At 34.7% G+C, this 13,410-nt stretch overlaps 1 protein-coding gene across 1 annotated transcript in view; it reads left to right on the top strand.

Moving 5' to 3' along the window:
- Positions 1-13,410, top strand: part of Ca-alpha1D (Ca[2+]-channel protein alpha[[1]] subunit D) — a 435,534-nt gene that overhangs the window by 122,583 nt on the left and 299,541 nt on the right. The window contains exon 12 of the mRNA XM_017627184.1: positions 9,765-9,894. Within this exon, the coding sequence (XP_017482673.1) occupies positions 9,765-9,894 (130 nt within the window). The remainder of the gene's footprint in view (positions 1-9,764; positions 9,895-13,410) is intronic.

Here is a 13,410-nt window from a genome sequence, read left to right as displayed (position 1 = left end):
ATCATTTAAGAGTCCGATATGAGGGTGTTTCCGTTCCTCCGAAGGTTGACTTATATGAGCTTAAATTCATATATCAAAGAGACTCAATATGAGTCATATTGGACTCTCATTGGTCTTACATATACGGCTCATTTTGGACTCTATTAGAACAATTTTTGACCTCATACATGAATCATTTCGGACTCTTTTTAAGGCTCTTATCAGCTTAATAAATTACTACATTCGGACTCTTATTTTAAGTTGTTCTATGAGTCTTATTGAACGCACTATATTTGAAAAGGCATTCAGCAAAACTTTCTTTCAAATAACACACATACATACTTACGTGCATATACACATTCCAACATGCATTTAATAGCCGCAGCTGCATAAATTTTTTTAATTTTTTGTTTTGTAATTATTTTCAATCTAATATATAAAAATCTCGTGTCACGGTGTTAGTGGTCGAGCTCCTCCTAAACGGCTTGACCGATCATTATGAAATTTTTTGTGCATATATGGTAGCTATGAGAATCGGATGTAAAGTATATTTCATTCCGTAAGGTGCAGGGGGCGTGGCACCTCCCATACAAACCGAATTTTTCATACTGCAAATCTCTGGAAGTGTTCATGGTAGAGTACTCGAAAATGGTATGGAGATATACGAAAACAATCGCATACTCATGTAGAAAAATTATGGTTTTTGGAAAAGGGGGCGTGGCACCTCCCATACAAACCGAATTTCTCATACTGCATATCTCTGGAAGTGTTCGTGGTAGACTACTGAAACTTGGTATGGAGATAAATGAAATCGATCACATGGTCATGAAGAAAAATTGAGGCTATTAGAAAAGGGGCGTGGCACATCCCATACAAACCGAATTTTCCATACTGCATATCCCGGAAAATGTTCACGGAAGAGGACTCGAACATGGTANTCTCTGCAAGTGTTCATGGTAGAGTACTGGAACTTGGTATGTACAAGACATATAGTCATGAAGAAAAATTTGTTGTATTTGAAAAAGGGTGCGTGGCACCTCCCATGCAAACCGAATATTTCACACTGCATATCTCTGGAAGTGTTCATGGTAAGAGTACTTGAACATGGTATGGATATATGAGAAATCACTCCCATACTCTTATAAAAAATTGCGGCTATTTTATAAGGGGGGTGTGGCGCCTTTCAAACGGTACTGAAGCTATTACGTATCTTTGTATGCATATACAATTTTGCTAGGTTATTTAAGATGGTAATGGAAATATGCCTTCCGACAACCACCAAAACGTAATATTAGAAGATAAATGCGTCAGTGAAAATCATGAACGTGAACTGTTGGTGAAAATGTTGTACCAAAATGTTTCAATACAAAAAATTTATTTTGGGCGGGACGAAGTTCGCCGGGTCTGCTAGTTTCTGTATAAAGAAGTTTAGATATAAATTTCGAATCTTTCCTGTTTTTATATTGGCACAAGGTGCTGGCTCATAACTTGGATTATATATGAATACTGAAAGATTCATATAAGAGTAAAAAAAATTTTGTTTTTGACTCATGTATTCTGAACGCTCAGAATATTCTCGCAAACATATTCTGAGCCAAGGCGAATTAATGTAAGGTGATAGCAGGACTACAAAAACAAAAATTTACATGTATTTTGTTTTTGCTTTGGCGGCATAAACTGTCAAAATCTGTAAGAGTGTGCGTAGGAATTCAAACAAAATTTTTCAATTTGATATCAGAAGCCGTGCGGCGAAACGCAAATACAAAATCAGCTGAGCTAGTAACACCACCTTATATAAATTCGCCTTGTTCTGAGCGTTCAGAATATAAGAATCGGAAAGGAGTCCTAGGTAGGTAAGAAATATGAGTTTCAAAAACAAAAATTTTTTTACTCTTATATGAATCTTTTAGGATTCATATATGATCCAAGTTATGAGCAGGCACTTTGTTCCAATATAAAAACAAGTAAAGAAGTATAAGTTCGGGCGAAACCGAACTTTATATACCCAGCGCACGTATTAAATATCGTTTTTTTCACCTTTTAGTAAACTTCATGATAAGGAAGAGTATTTTTCCGGATGTAAAACAGTTCCAATAATAGGCTATGATATATTGAAATAATTGGACCAAATTTGGTGGAAATCGGTAAGGCGGTTATCGATATATACTTATGTAGTCCCCTAAATATCATTTTATGCTAAGAGTTCATTGCATATATCGATTTTGAGTAAATTAGCTTAAATAGTTACTAATTTATCGCAGTTTTCGAATATCTGTAAATTACCGTGGGCGTGGTTCTTGTCTGATTTCAAAAATGATCAACGGGTTTCTTAGTAAGGCCCTAAGCAATGTTCGCACCATGGTACAGAGATCAGCATTTCGTCATAAGTGGGCGGGGCTACGCCCTTTTGCAAAAATTTCATAACTGTCTTATTTTACGGAAATATCTTAGTTTGTGCATATTTCGAAAATACCGTTATATGGGAGGTGGGCGTGGTTATTGCCCGATTTTGCCCATTTTCAATCCCAACCGACTTACCAAATTTCGTTGACATATCTCAATTTTTGCTCGACTTATCGTGTACACGGACAGACGGACGGACAGACATGACTTAATCCATTTCTCTTTTCATTCTGATCATTTATGTATACATTTGTCTATATCTATCCCGATTCGTTTAGGCTGTTACAAACAACCGTTATGCGAACAAGGTTATAATAGCCTTGTGCACAAGTGCGCTCGGGTATAACAATAATGGCTCGAAATTTATATCTAAACTTGTTATATGAATAATAATATTATATATGATATGAAAAATAATTTGGAAACAAAAAATAATCAAAATTTAGCTGCAGCAGCTGCTACTTATTACATAAATGTTGCAATATACATATATATGCATGCGCAGAGGTATGTATGTATATATGCAACAGTATTTGAAATGAAGAGTCGAAGAATAAGGCGAATAAGATTCACAGAACAGCATGAAATAAGACTCCGTAAGTAGGCATTTATGAGACCAATAACCTCAAAAAGAGTCCAAAATGTGCCGTATATGAGACCAATAAGAGTCAGAGTTTTTTACTCTGGGGTGCTTATGCCCCTTTTTTTGACGATGTTTACTTATACAAACCAAAACTTTATGATGAAGTATTAAAATTTTATTTTAAAGCTACCTGGAAATTAAAAAACCGCACATTATTATTATGGAATGTTGGGATCAACTTGTCAAATAACGTTAAATTACAGGCATCTAACCCTAATTTATTTTTCATGTAAATATAGGTTCGAGTATTTTTTATGAAGTGTGAAGTAAAGTGTTTTGTGATATAATATTATTTTTCATTTTGTGAATTTGGTGCAAGGTCTAATAAAGCAATTGCATGTACTATTTAAAAAAAAAAAAAAAAAAATGTAAAGTTAAACCTTGCATTTATTAATGCAATATATACATATAAAGACTTATTTCTTGCTTACAATGTTGGTAAAATGAAGGATATAATTAAGTAACTAAACAACTTATTCAGAATTTTTATTGTAATAATTTAAATTGCAAATTCAAATTTTGCGCTTTCCTTTTACGAATCTTTCTATTATCCTTTCAGTGTCAATTTCAATATCAAAGTGTACGTGTAAAAGTGCTAGACCTATCAGTCTTTCTTCAATCATGGTACTACGCAACCATGTTTTTAACCGGCGAAGGGTTGAAAACTTCTTTCGGAAGTAGCGTTAGCGTAGAATGCGGAAACGTTTGTTAATCAATGGAAACGCATATTCGTCGCATTTACCAAGAACTTCTGCTGCTGATTTTGGGAATGGCTTTTATACACTTTATACTCTCCTTCCAAATTGATACCGTCTTTTTCTAAGAAAAGTTCGTATCGCAATTATAATAGGGAGTTTTAGTTTTTTAAACTATAATTTTATTCTATAAATAATCTTGTGCAAGCCTAAGAAATGGTTACGGTTGAAGATTAAAATAAACAAGTAAGAAAGTCTAAGTTCGGGCGAAGCCGAACATTAAATACCCGACGCAAGTATTAAATATATGACTTTCACTTTTCCGAAAGCTACCGCTACAATTTTAAGTAAATTAGCGTCCTTAAATTTCGAAATATTGACGTTTCAAGCAANGTTCGGGCGAAGCCGAACATTAAATACCCGACGCAAGTATTAAATATATGACTTTCACTTTTCCGAAAGCTACCGCTACAATTTTAAGTAAATTAGCGTCCTTAAATTTCGAAATATTGACGTTTCAAGCAATTCTGAAATTTACCGTTATATGAAAGGCGGCCTCAATTTTAGTCCGATTTCAATAAATTTCAACGTTTTGCTTTTATGTGGCAAGCACAATAACTATACCGAGTTTGGTACAAATTGGTGGAACGTTTACCGAGATACATATATGTGATCATAAGTGGGCGGTGCCACGCCCATTTTCCAAAATTTTATCATAAGCATATTTCTTGGTAAAGAATTGTTGCAAGCATAAATTTTGAATAAATTAGCTTCAATATTTACCGATTTATCGAAGATTTTGTATTTCTCTAAATTACCGTTATATGGGATGTGGGCGTGGTTATAGACCGATTTTAAAAATTTTCGGCCATTTGATATGCTGTACCAAGACCAATAACTGTGCCAAGATTGGAGGAAATTGGTGCAGCGGTTACCAAGATATACGCGTGACTACGCCCATTTTCCAAAAATTTATAATATTATTATTTTTCTTCTAAAATTTATTGTAAATGTCAATTTTGAGTGAACAATCTTCAGTAGTTACTAAAATATTGCAGTTTTCGTATTTCTGAAAATTACCGTTATATGGGAAGTGGTCGTGGTTTACGGTTGCCAGACGTACTGATTTTATCAGTACAGTACTGATTTTTCAACTCTTGTACTGATTTTATTAATTTCTTCAATCAGTACGCTAATGTCCTGATTTTTGTAAATTTGTACTGAATTTTCAATTCTAACAAAATACTTTAGGATTTTCTTAAGGTTTTTACATAACGTTGGAACTCCCTTAAACTGTACTGTAAGAAGTAAGAAGAAAATAATTTAATTGTAGTTGACATGTTTCAGATAATGTTTGATATGCCCAAGAAATTAATACAACAAAAAGATCAGTCGTTTTATGGGCATATTGCCGGGTCGTTACGTACCATTTGCGATGTCAGTCGAGTGTTGCTAGTTATCTCGAAAATAAGTTTCAGTTAAATAACAATAAATTTTAATATTCGAATGGCCTTTGCCTATAACTTGTAATGCTTTTTTTACAATTTACTGACAATGTAAAAGAGTTATGCATACAAGGCATAGAGTCAGATATTCTTTTTAGTGAATTCTTAGTCTTTCAAAGTTTTTGCGTAGAAAAATTAATTTAAGCCATGAGGAATTATAGATGAAGTCCTTAAATGGTGGTACTTGCCCATATTTTGAAAAATATGTAATATTGTTTGTTTTTTTTCCATACCACACTCAATCGAAGCGGCTGAGAGGATCTTGAGTATAAACTTTGCTTCACAAGGAGAGAAACCAGCTTTTAATTAAGAATTTTTAAAGTGAACTTTAAACACTAAATTAATTTAATTTGATATTCAAAAATTTCGTAAATATAAAATATTTATTGGCTTCTGTGTACAATGATATGTACACTCATGTTAAAATGAATAACACTTTTATTTTTTATGAACTATATTTCATTTATATACCAAAATATTGTTAAAAACAACTACTCTGGCGTTTTAAAGTATTATCTGATACTTACATTAAAAATTTTGTTTTGAATAAAAATGCACTGAAAAGTGCTGATTTTTTTTAGCTTGAAAAAGTCTAACGTACTGATTTAGAGCATAAAAAATTTGGCAACCCTAGCGTGGTTACAGTCCGATTTCGCCCATTTTCAATACCATCCGTCCTACGCCCGAAAGAAGTGCACGTACAAAGTTTCGTTAAGATATCTAAATTTTTACTCGAGTTATCGTGTGCACAGGCGGACGGACGGACAGACGGAAGGATGGACGGACGGACGGACAGACAGTCACTGCTTAATCGATTTCTCTTTTCATTCTGATCATTTATGTGTACATTTGTCTATATCTATCTCGATTCGTTTTGCCTGTTACAAACAACCGTTATGTGAACAAAGTTATAATACCCTTGTGAACAAGTGCGCTCGGGTATAAAAAGGGCCACATCGCCTTACGAAGTTTTTTTTTCCGCAACAAATTATTAAAAAAGCGTGTGAAAAGAAAAAAATTACGAAAGGTATGTGAAATCACAGAATAAACAGTATATAGAAGACGCACCACATACAAATTTATTTTTCTTCGGCGGACGTAATATAACAACCCGGACCAGAGCAGAGAAGTTAACATCACGACCACTATGAATAACATGGCGACCCGGAACAGAGCAGAGGAGTTAACATCACATCCACTATCAATAACATGAAGTTAACATCTCGCCACAAACACACATCGTTGCGGCGAGCTTGAAAAAAATGTATCAGGTGCCAAGCAGAAAAAACATCAAAAGCAAACAAAACTGTTGTTTGTTAAACTATTATTTAAAAATCAAGTATTAAATAAACAGGGCGATTCTGAACAGTAACTCCCTGGGAGTTTTCTCTCTTGAGTTGAGCTGCCAAAAGAGTCAAACAGCTTTTTCGAAGTTCGAATTTCCTCCACCTAAATTTTCGGGGAAAATGCTGCTCCCTGGGTGTTAATTATTGGAGGATTTCTTTCTCGGGAGAAACAAATTCCCGGAGAACAAACACCCGGGAATATTAAGAATTGGCCTGAAAATTTTATAATTAAATCTATAGTTATAAAAAATATATATTTCTTGTTTCTGTCTGCTTATTTGCATAACGAAAAACAAACTTATAGGGCCCCTAACCCACATGTGTGTTGTATTTTTTGGTAGCTTCAGCTTTAAAACGTAAAAAAAAAATAATGCTGGACACCAAAATCAAAACTAGACTAAAAATTTCGCAGTTGTCGCCATACACAGCACAAATTGTTGTACAATAACACAAGCATGAGCAAAATATCAAAATAATTTTTATTTTATCGCAATAGCTGTGCAGTTTAGTAGAAACGACCCCATACACCACACAAACGATCGACGCAAGCCCGATATTGCGTAATGTTTTTGTGTGGTTTAGGGGCCCTATAACAGCGGCACGAGCACAGCAATTCCGTGTTTTGTTTCCCTTAGAAAAGTTACCAAATCAAACTTATAAATATCTATATATAAGTTGTGAGACTTTAAATAATAAGAAAAAAAATATTTGCCTATAGACTAGTAAGACTATTCATAGTTTTCAAAAATTCATTTCTGCCAGCCGAAAGTATAAAAATACGGCATTTGGAAACAAACAAATAGCAGATATTACAATTTAGAAAAAAAGTATTAAAAATTATACAATTGTATCAAAACGGCAACGCTGATCGTGATGGAAAACGAAGTTAGTTAACATCTTGTCATCATAGCGACGATGGAATTAACAGCATCAGCCGAGTGAACTGCTAAACTAACAAAGGCAGCACCGCTTGTGATACCCTTGCTTAGTGTTGTTCCGATACTGTTATGTACTCGATACCTGTACTCTTTAAAAATATCGAAGAAAAGTATCGATGCTACAAATATATCGGAGAGAAGTAGTCGATACTTACTCATATCGAACTCATTACAGCATTCCGCAGAACTAATATAATAATTTCAGAAAATATTATATATGCAAATTAAAAGGGCCTGTGCATGTTTATATGCATTTGGATATATTTATTAAAAAAGTTTGATAAGTTTAATAAGAAAGTTGCGTTATCTGCCGCCGCGGCAATGCTATATCATGGGAAGAAAAAAATAAACAATTGGAGTATTTTCCGATCGAAACTTACCAAAAGAGCAGCCATAAGTTTGATCGAGTACTTTCGGCAAAACCTACCGAAAGAGTAAATCTTGCAAAACGTGAAAATTTTACTAGTACGGGAACGCAGTCTTGACAGTTTCTTCATTTCTGTATCAAATTTCAATTAACAAGGCCCGATTCTCCAACTTATTTTATTTGCTTCATACAGGTTAAGGTTGGGTACAAAATTTTATTTGCTTCATACACGTTAAGGTTGGGTACAACTTAAGGTCTGAACGTGTTTCCAAAAATACTATAGCACACTATGTCACAACCAAAATTCTGAATAGGTGGAAAAGCAAGTAAATACTCTAACCGCGTACTCGATACCCAACTAAGTACTTGTGATAAAGATTGCAGTACAAAAAGTACTCAGTACTTGAAGAAAGTATCGAGTATTTACTCGTAGTTACTTGTGCGGAACAACAACACACTTGCTTGCCTCAGCGCTCGTGCCATAAATTCAAATTGGTTCGATAGTCGACATGCGTCTTTTGTATACTGTTTATTCTGTGGTGAAATACAAACACTCAGCATTTGCGGAGATACACTAAGGGCCGGTTACTCAATGTCTGGTTAACACTAATCTCCGGTTAAACATTGTTATCGACGTATTCGACTCCATTCATATAACAGGGAGTCGGTGACGTCGATAACGATGTTTAACCAGAGATTAGTGTTAACCAGACTTTGAGTAACCGGCCCTAACAGGTCTATTCTGCGCTGTTAACATAAATTTTGTAACCGGTTATTAAAGTGTCTGTCAATTTTTAAACCTTTTTCGCATTCTGTGCTCTCTTGTAACCGGTAAATTTGGTTACCATCTTATAAGCTGGTAACAAAATATTGCCCCGTGAAATATTCGATACAGAATTTCCACAAATCTTCATAGCAGAATTGCTGAATATTTTCACTGCATTACCAACGTACCTAGAATCGTGGTGACAAGAAGTGGTAAAATTTTTTGGTAATAAAATTTTCCGGTCACAAAATCTTCGGTAACGTGCAGAATAGACCTGTAAAGGAAATATGGCTGGATATCATATTTAACCTAACAGCAGAACAAAGAACGTTGAGTACCTCTTTTTAATTTAAACAGCAGTCATAAAAGCCCAGGGTATCTATAATTATTTAAATAAACAAGAGTATAATAAACTAAACAGAGGATATAACTATTAAATACTTTTCTGTGGTATTGCAATTTATCTAAAATTATTTTTACGAAAATATTCTAAATGTACACAACTTTGGGATAATGCATAATATAAAATATATTTGAATCGAAATCTTTAATTCAACCATACATTTGAACAATTGATTGTGTATAAATGAAGAAGGCGATGAAGATGTGATTACAGCGAGACCTAGACGCATGTCTGAAGTCAATACAGCAACAAAGATACAGCCCATTCCAGAGGGTTCATCTTTCTTCATAATGTCTCAGACAAACAGGTTTTTAAAGTATTTATTTATTTTGTTTTATGTTGCTTTGTTGTATTTAACATATGGTAATGTATGCACATATATATAGGTTTGCAGCTTGCAAACAAAGTTGGAATAATTATAAAATAAAACAAAAAACATTTTTCAGAAAGGTCCAAAATTTGAAAATTTGCCAGATTTCTTATACCAACTGCAGACCTATGGGTTTCAAGTTTTTGTTGCAATTAATAATTGAATATAGCAAGTTCTAGCAGGTTTTAGTTTGTTTGTCGCATGCTTATTGTTATTTGGTTTTATATACTTAATTTATTATTTTAGCATTTATTTCAGCTCTAATTTTGCATTTCCGAAATTCATCCTAAAAAATAATCGTATTTATATAAATTCTCTTTTTACTTATTTTCTTTCAAAAAATGTGCAGGTTTCGCGTCTTTTGTCATTGGCTCTGCAATCATAGCAATTTCGGAAACGTTATATTGTGCTGTATTATGTTCTCATCGGCCATGTTAGCAGCAGAGGACCCATTACGGTCAGATGCCGATCGCAATAAAGTAAGAAAATATAAAAACATTGAAACCACAACTAAAAAACTTGCGGGTTCCAACTACCTTAAACAAATTGTTTTGTGAATGATTTCTTACTTTAAATTTATTGTTTATTTACCAGGCAATTCGCAAGTTTATATTGTAAATGTAATGTTAAACTTGGTTAAATTCACAAAGAAACGATCACATTGGCACCACCATTGGTTATTTTTCGAAATTCTTTTAATTTTTTATGAGAAACATACACATAAGGTATACATATTTAATTTTTTTACCAAAATACATGTATATGTAAGTCCAGTGGGAAAAATCTTTTAGTGTGTGTGATATATTTTTTACTACATGACTAGGAGTTTTAACCTTTTTTTCTCGAAAATATGATATGCGTAAGTTGCAGCTTTATAAGAACAAGGCTGCACTGTAAAAATTATTTTAAGGAAAGTCAAATCGTATTCAATATTATTTGAGCCAAAAACATAAAACCAATAAAATTTATGGTACATCATTTCAAGTCAAATAAAATCACACCTCGCGAACAGTGTGGAATGATAATCAGACCAAAAGAAGTCTACAAGCCTGATATTATTAATATTATAGTTTAAAAAAACTAAAAACCCGCTTTTGTTACAATGTGAACTAAAAAGTAATAAATAATTTATAGTTTTAAAGATTTCATTTAAAACGATTAGAAAGTTCCCTAACTTGATTTAATTTATCTTTTCAAACTAGCTTAAAATATGATTAAAATGATTGACAATAAAATTATGCAACTTAAATGGAAAACAAAATATGAAGGGCTTTATACCAATTGCTCTAAACTTTTCATTGTCAGTGTATGAACTACATACTTATAATACATACATATGTATTGAATAATCCCAATAGCATGACTGTTGATGATTAAGGCTTACTGCTAAAAAATCGCAAAGTTTATATTCTTATAACGGGTGATTTTTTTGAGGTTAGGATTTTCATGCATTAGTATTTGACAGATCACGTGGGATTTCAGACATGGTGTCAAAGAGAAAGATGCTCAGTATGCTTTGACATTTCATCATGAATAGACTTACTAACGAGCAACGCTTGCAAATCATTGAATTTTATTACCAAAATCAGTGTTCGGTTCGCTTTACGTCCGATTTATGGTCTACATAATCGACCAAGTGAGCAAACAATTAATGCGATTGTGACCAAGTTTCGCACTCAGTTTACTTTATTGGACATTAAACCAACCACACGAATGCGTACAGTGCGTACAGAAGAGAATATTGCGTCTGTTTCTGAGAGTGTTGCTGAAGACCGTGAAATGTCGATTCGTCGCCGTTCGCAGCAATTGGGTTTGCGAAACACATTTCGAACCGAACACTGATTTTGGTAATAAAATTCAATGATTTGCAAGCGTTGCTCGTTAGTAAGTCTATTCATGATGAAATGTCAAAGCATACTGAGCATCTTTCTCTTTGACACCATGTCTGAAATCCCACGTGATCTGTCAAATACTAATGCATGAAAATCCTAACCTCAAAAAAATCACCCGTTACAATTAGAATGGATCGATTCTGTTCTTCTTCTCGGTCGAATCATTCTACAATAGATAAAGACACGCAATGATGCCAGCATGTAAAGAATAATAAAGGTCTTAACATTATAATTTCGCGATTGTGGCGTGAAAAAATTACTACAAAAATCGAATCCCCATGACCCACATGGTGCATTTCTTGTAAAGCGGCCAGGAAAAAAGGTAATGCTTTGGAAATCGTTCATATTGTGGCAAATACTGCGAACACGCGAGTTTAAAGTGGTCAGCAACAGAATGCGAGAACGTTTGATGAATGACATAACATTCGATAAGAAACTTCCAGAGTTGCTATGAATGCTAAATAAAGGACACATGTATATAAAAGCGGTGCAACAGTGCCACTCTGCACTCAGTTGTCTAACAGAAAGCTACGAGTTAAGTTGCGTATAAGCAAGCTATCAGTAAATTTGAAGTTACTGAGTATTATAAAGTGTTGTAAAGGAGCGGTGGTACAACAATGTTACTTGCCCAGTAATTTGAGCGTTTATTTAACAAGTCAGTGAAACGAACCTAAAGGATTTAGGAAATCCGTCGAGTAGGCGAGAATTGGAATTGTTAAATAAATCCCAAGGAGAAAGTTTTGGAGATGACAAAGTTCTATGATTTGACGATACTGCCTTTTAAAAGGCATTGGAACAGCGAGGATTATACACGTCCGGAATTATAATCACGGCTGCAGCAAGCTATGGGAGTAGATATCTGCGAAGGTTGAAGAACAAGGAAAGGCTCCTTATTCATCAACAGTTATGATCATGAACATGTTATTGGCTGATATGTCACACATGATGCAAACGCAGCTTCAAGCACAGAGGTCGCAGTTGTTGTCAGAGGTGCCAGCTCAATTGTCAATGCAAAGGTGTCATCGCGGCTAGAAGCGCAGCTACATGTAGAGGAGGCACGTATGTATGTCATCCAAGCTGAAAGCGCAGGATGCCAAGATTACACAGCTGCAGCAGGATTTGGTGAAAGATAGCCAGATATTAAAGTCATACATGATAAAATCGAAGACGGCACAATTAATTTCCAGGTCTTTAAGCTCCAGTTAGAGCTGGAACTGGAGAGCCGCTACCAAAAAGGCAACGAGACTTCAAAGGAATTCGCGTATTGGGGAATTTTGTGGGTAGCATTGGCCTTTGGTCCTAGTTCTAGTGGGTACAGATCTATCTGCTGTGTGCCAAAGGCTGCTTTTAGTTAGGCCCAGTGGTGACGTGACCTTATTTGTGGCGGAGTTTGTAGCTCCTTTCGGCCTATGGTTGGGAGTGCCGGACTCCCGTACTGGTGTTAGGTTTTTAGTTTTGTTTGGTGTTGTCGCGTCCGCTCGGGTAGACATCCGCCGTACCCGGGGACGGCTATTTGGCTGCGCAGGTCGCCCGATATCCGGCGCACTGCGCTCGCGCCGGGAGTTTTTGTCGGGCCCCATTCAGTCTTACCATATAACACCTTCGCGCAGCCCTGAAAAGAGAAATACGGGAGAGATAAAAGAGATTTAGGTCTGAGGGAAGACATTCCTCAGTGGCTCAAAACTGGCATTTACTGTTCATAATTCACTGGAGCCTTCAGTTCTTGAAGAAAGCGTATAAAATTTGAAAAAGACTAGTTGAGCCCTAGTTTTGCATTTTAGTTTGATTATATTAAATTTTTCAGTGCAAAAAACAGACAAAGTAACAATTTGGAAGAAAATAAATAAATCAATCAATAAATGTCACATAACAAGAAATAGTTGAAAACAGTTTTAGGGTTTCCCCAAAACGAAGAAAAGATTCACAAAAAGAATTTTAAATGTTATAAAAACTTTGACTAAAATTAAATTTTTTTTGTATTTTTATTGAGCTTTGTACCACGATTGTTTATTAGGAAAAATTGAAAAAGCAACAAAGTCTAAGCGGTAGAAGTTATAGCACTATTTCGGAGATCACCACATCTCCTCATCAGACTTCTTTTTT

This window comes from Rhagoletis zephyria, unplaced genomic scaffold, assembly GCF_001687245.7.
Source record: "Rhagoletis zephyria isolate East Lansing unplaced genomic scaffold, Rhagoletis_zephyria_1.1 Rzeph_scaffold_00070, whole genome shotgun sequence".
In the NCBI taxonomy this organism is placed as follows: domain Eukaryota; kingdom Metazoa; phylum Arthropoda; class Insecta; order Diptera; family Tephritidae; genus Rhagoletis; species Rhagoletis zephyria.
This window is presented reverse-complemented; position numbering and strand designations above follow the sequence as displayed.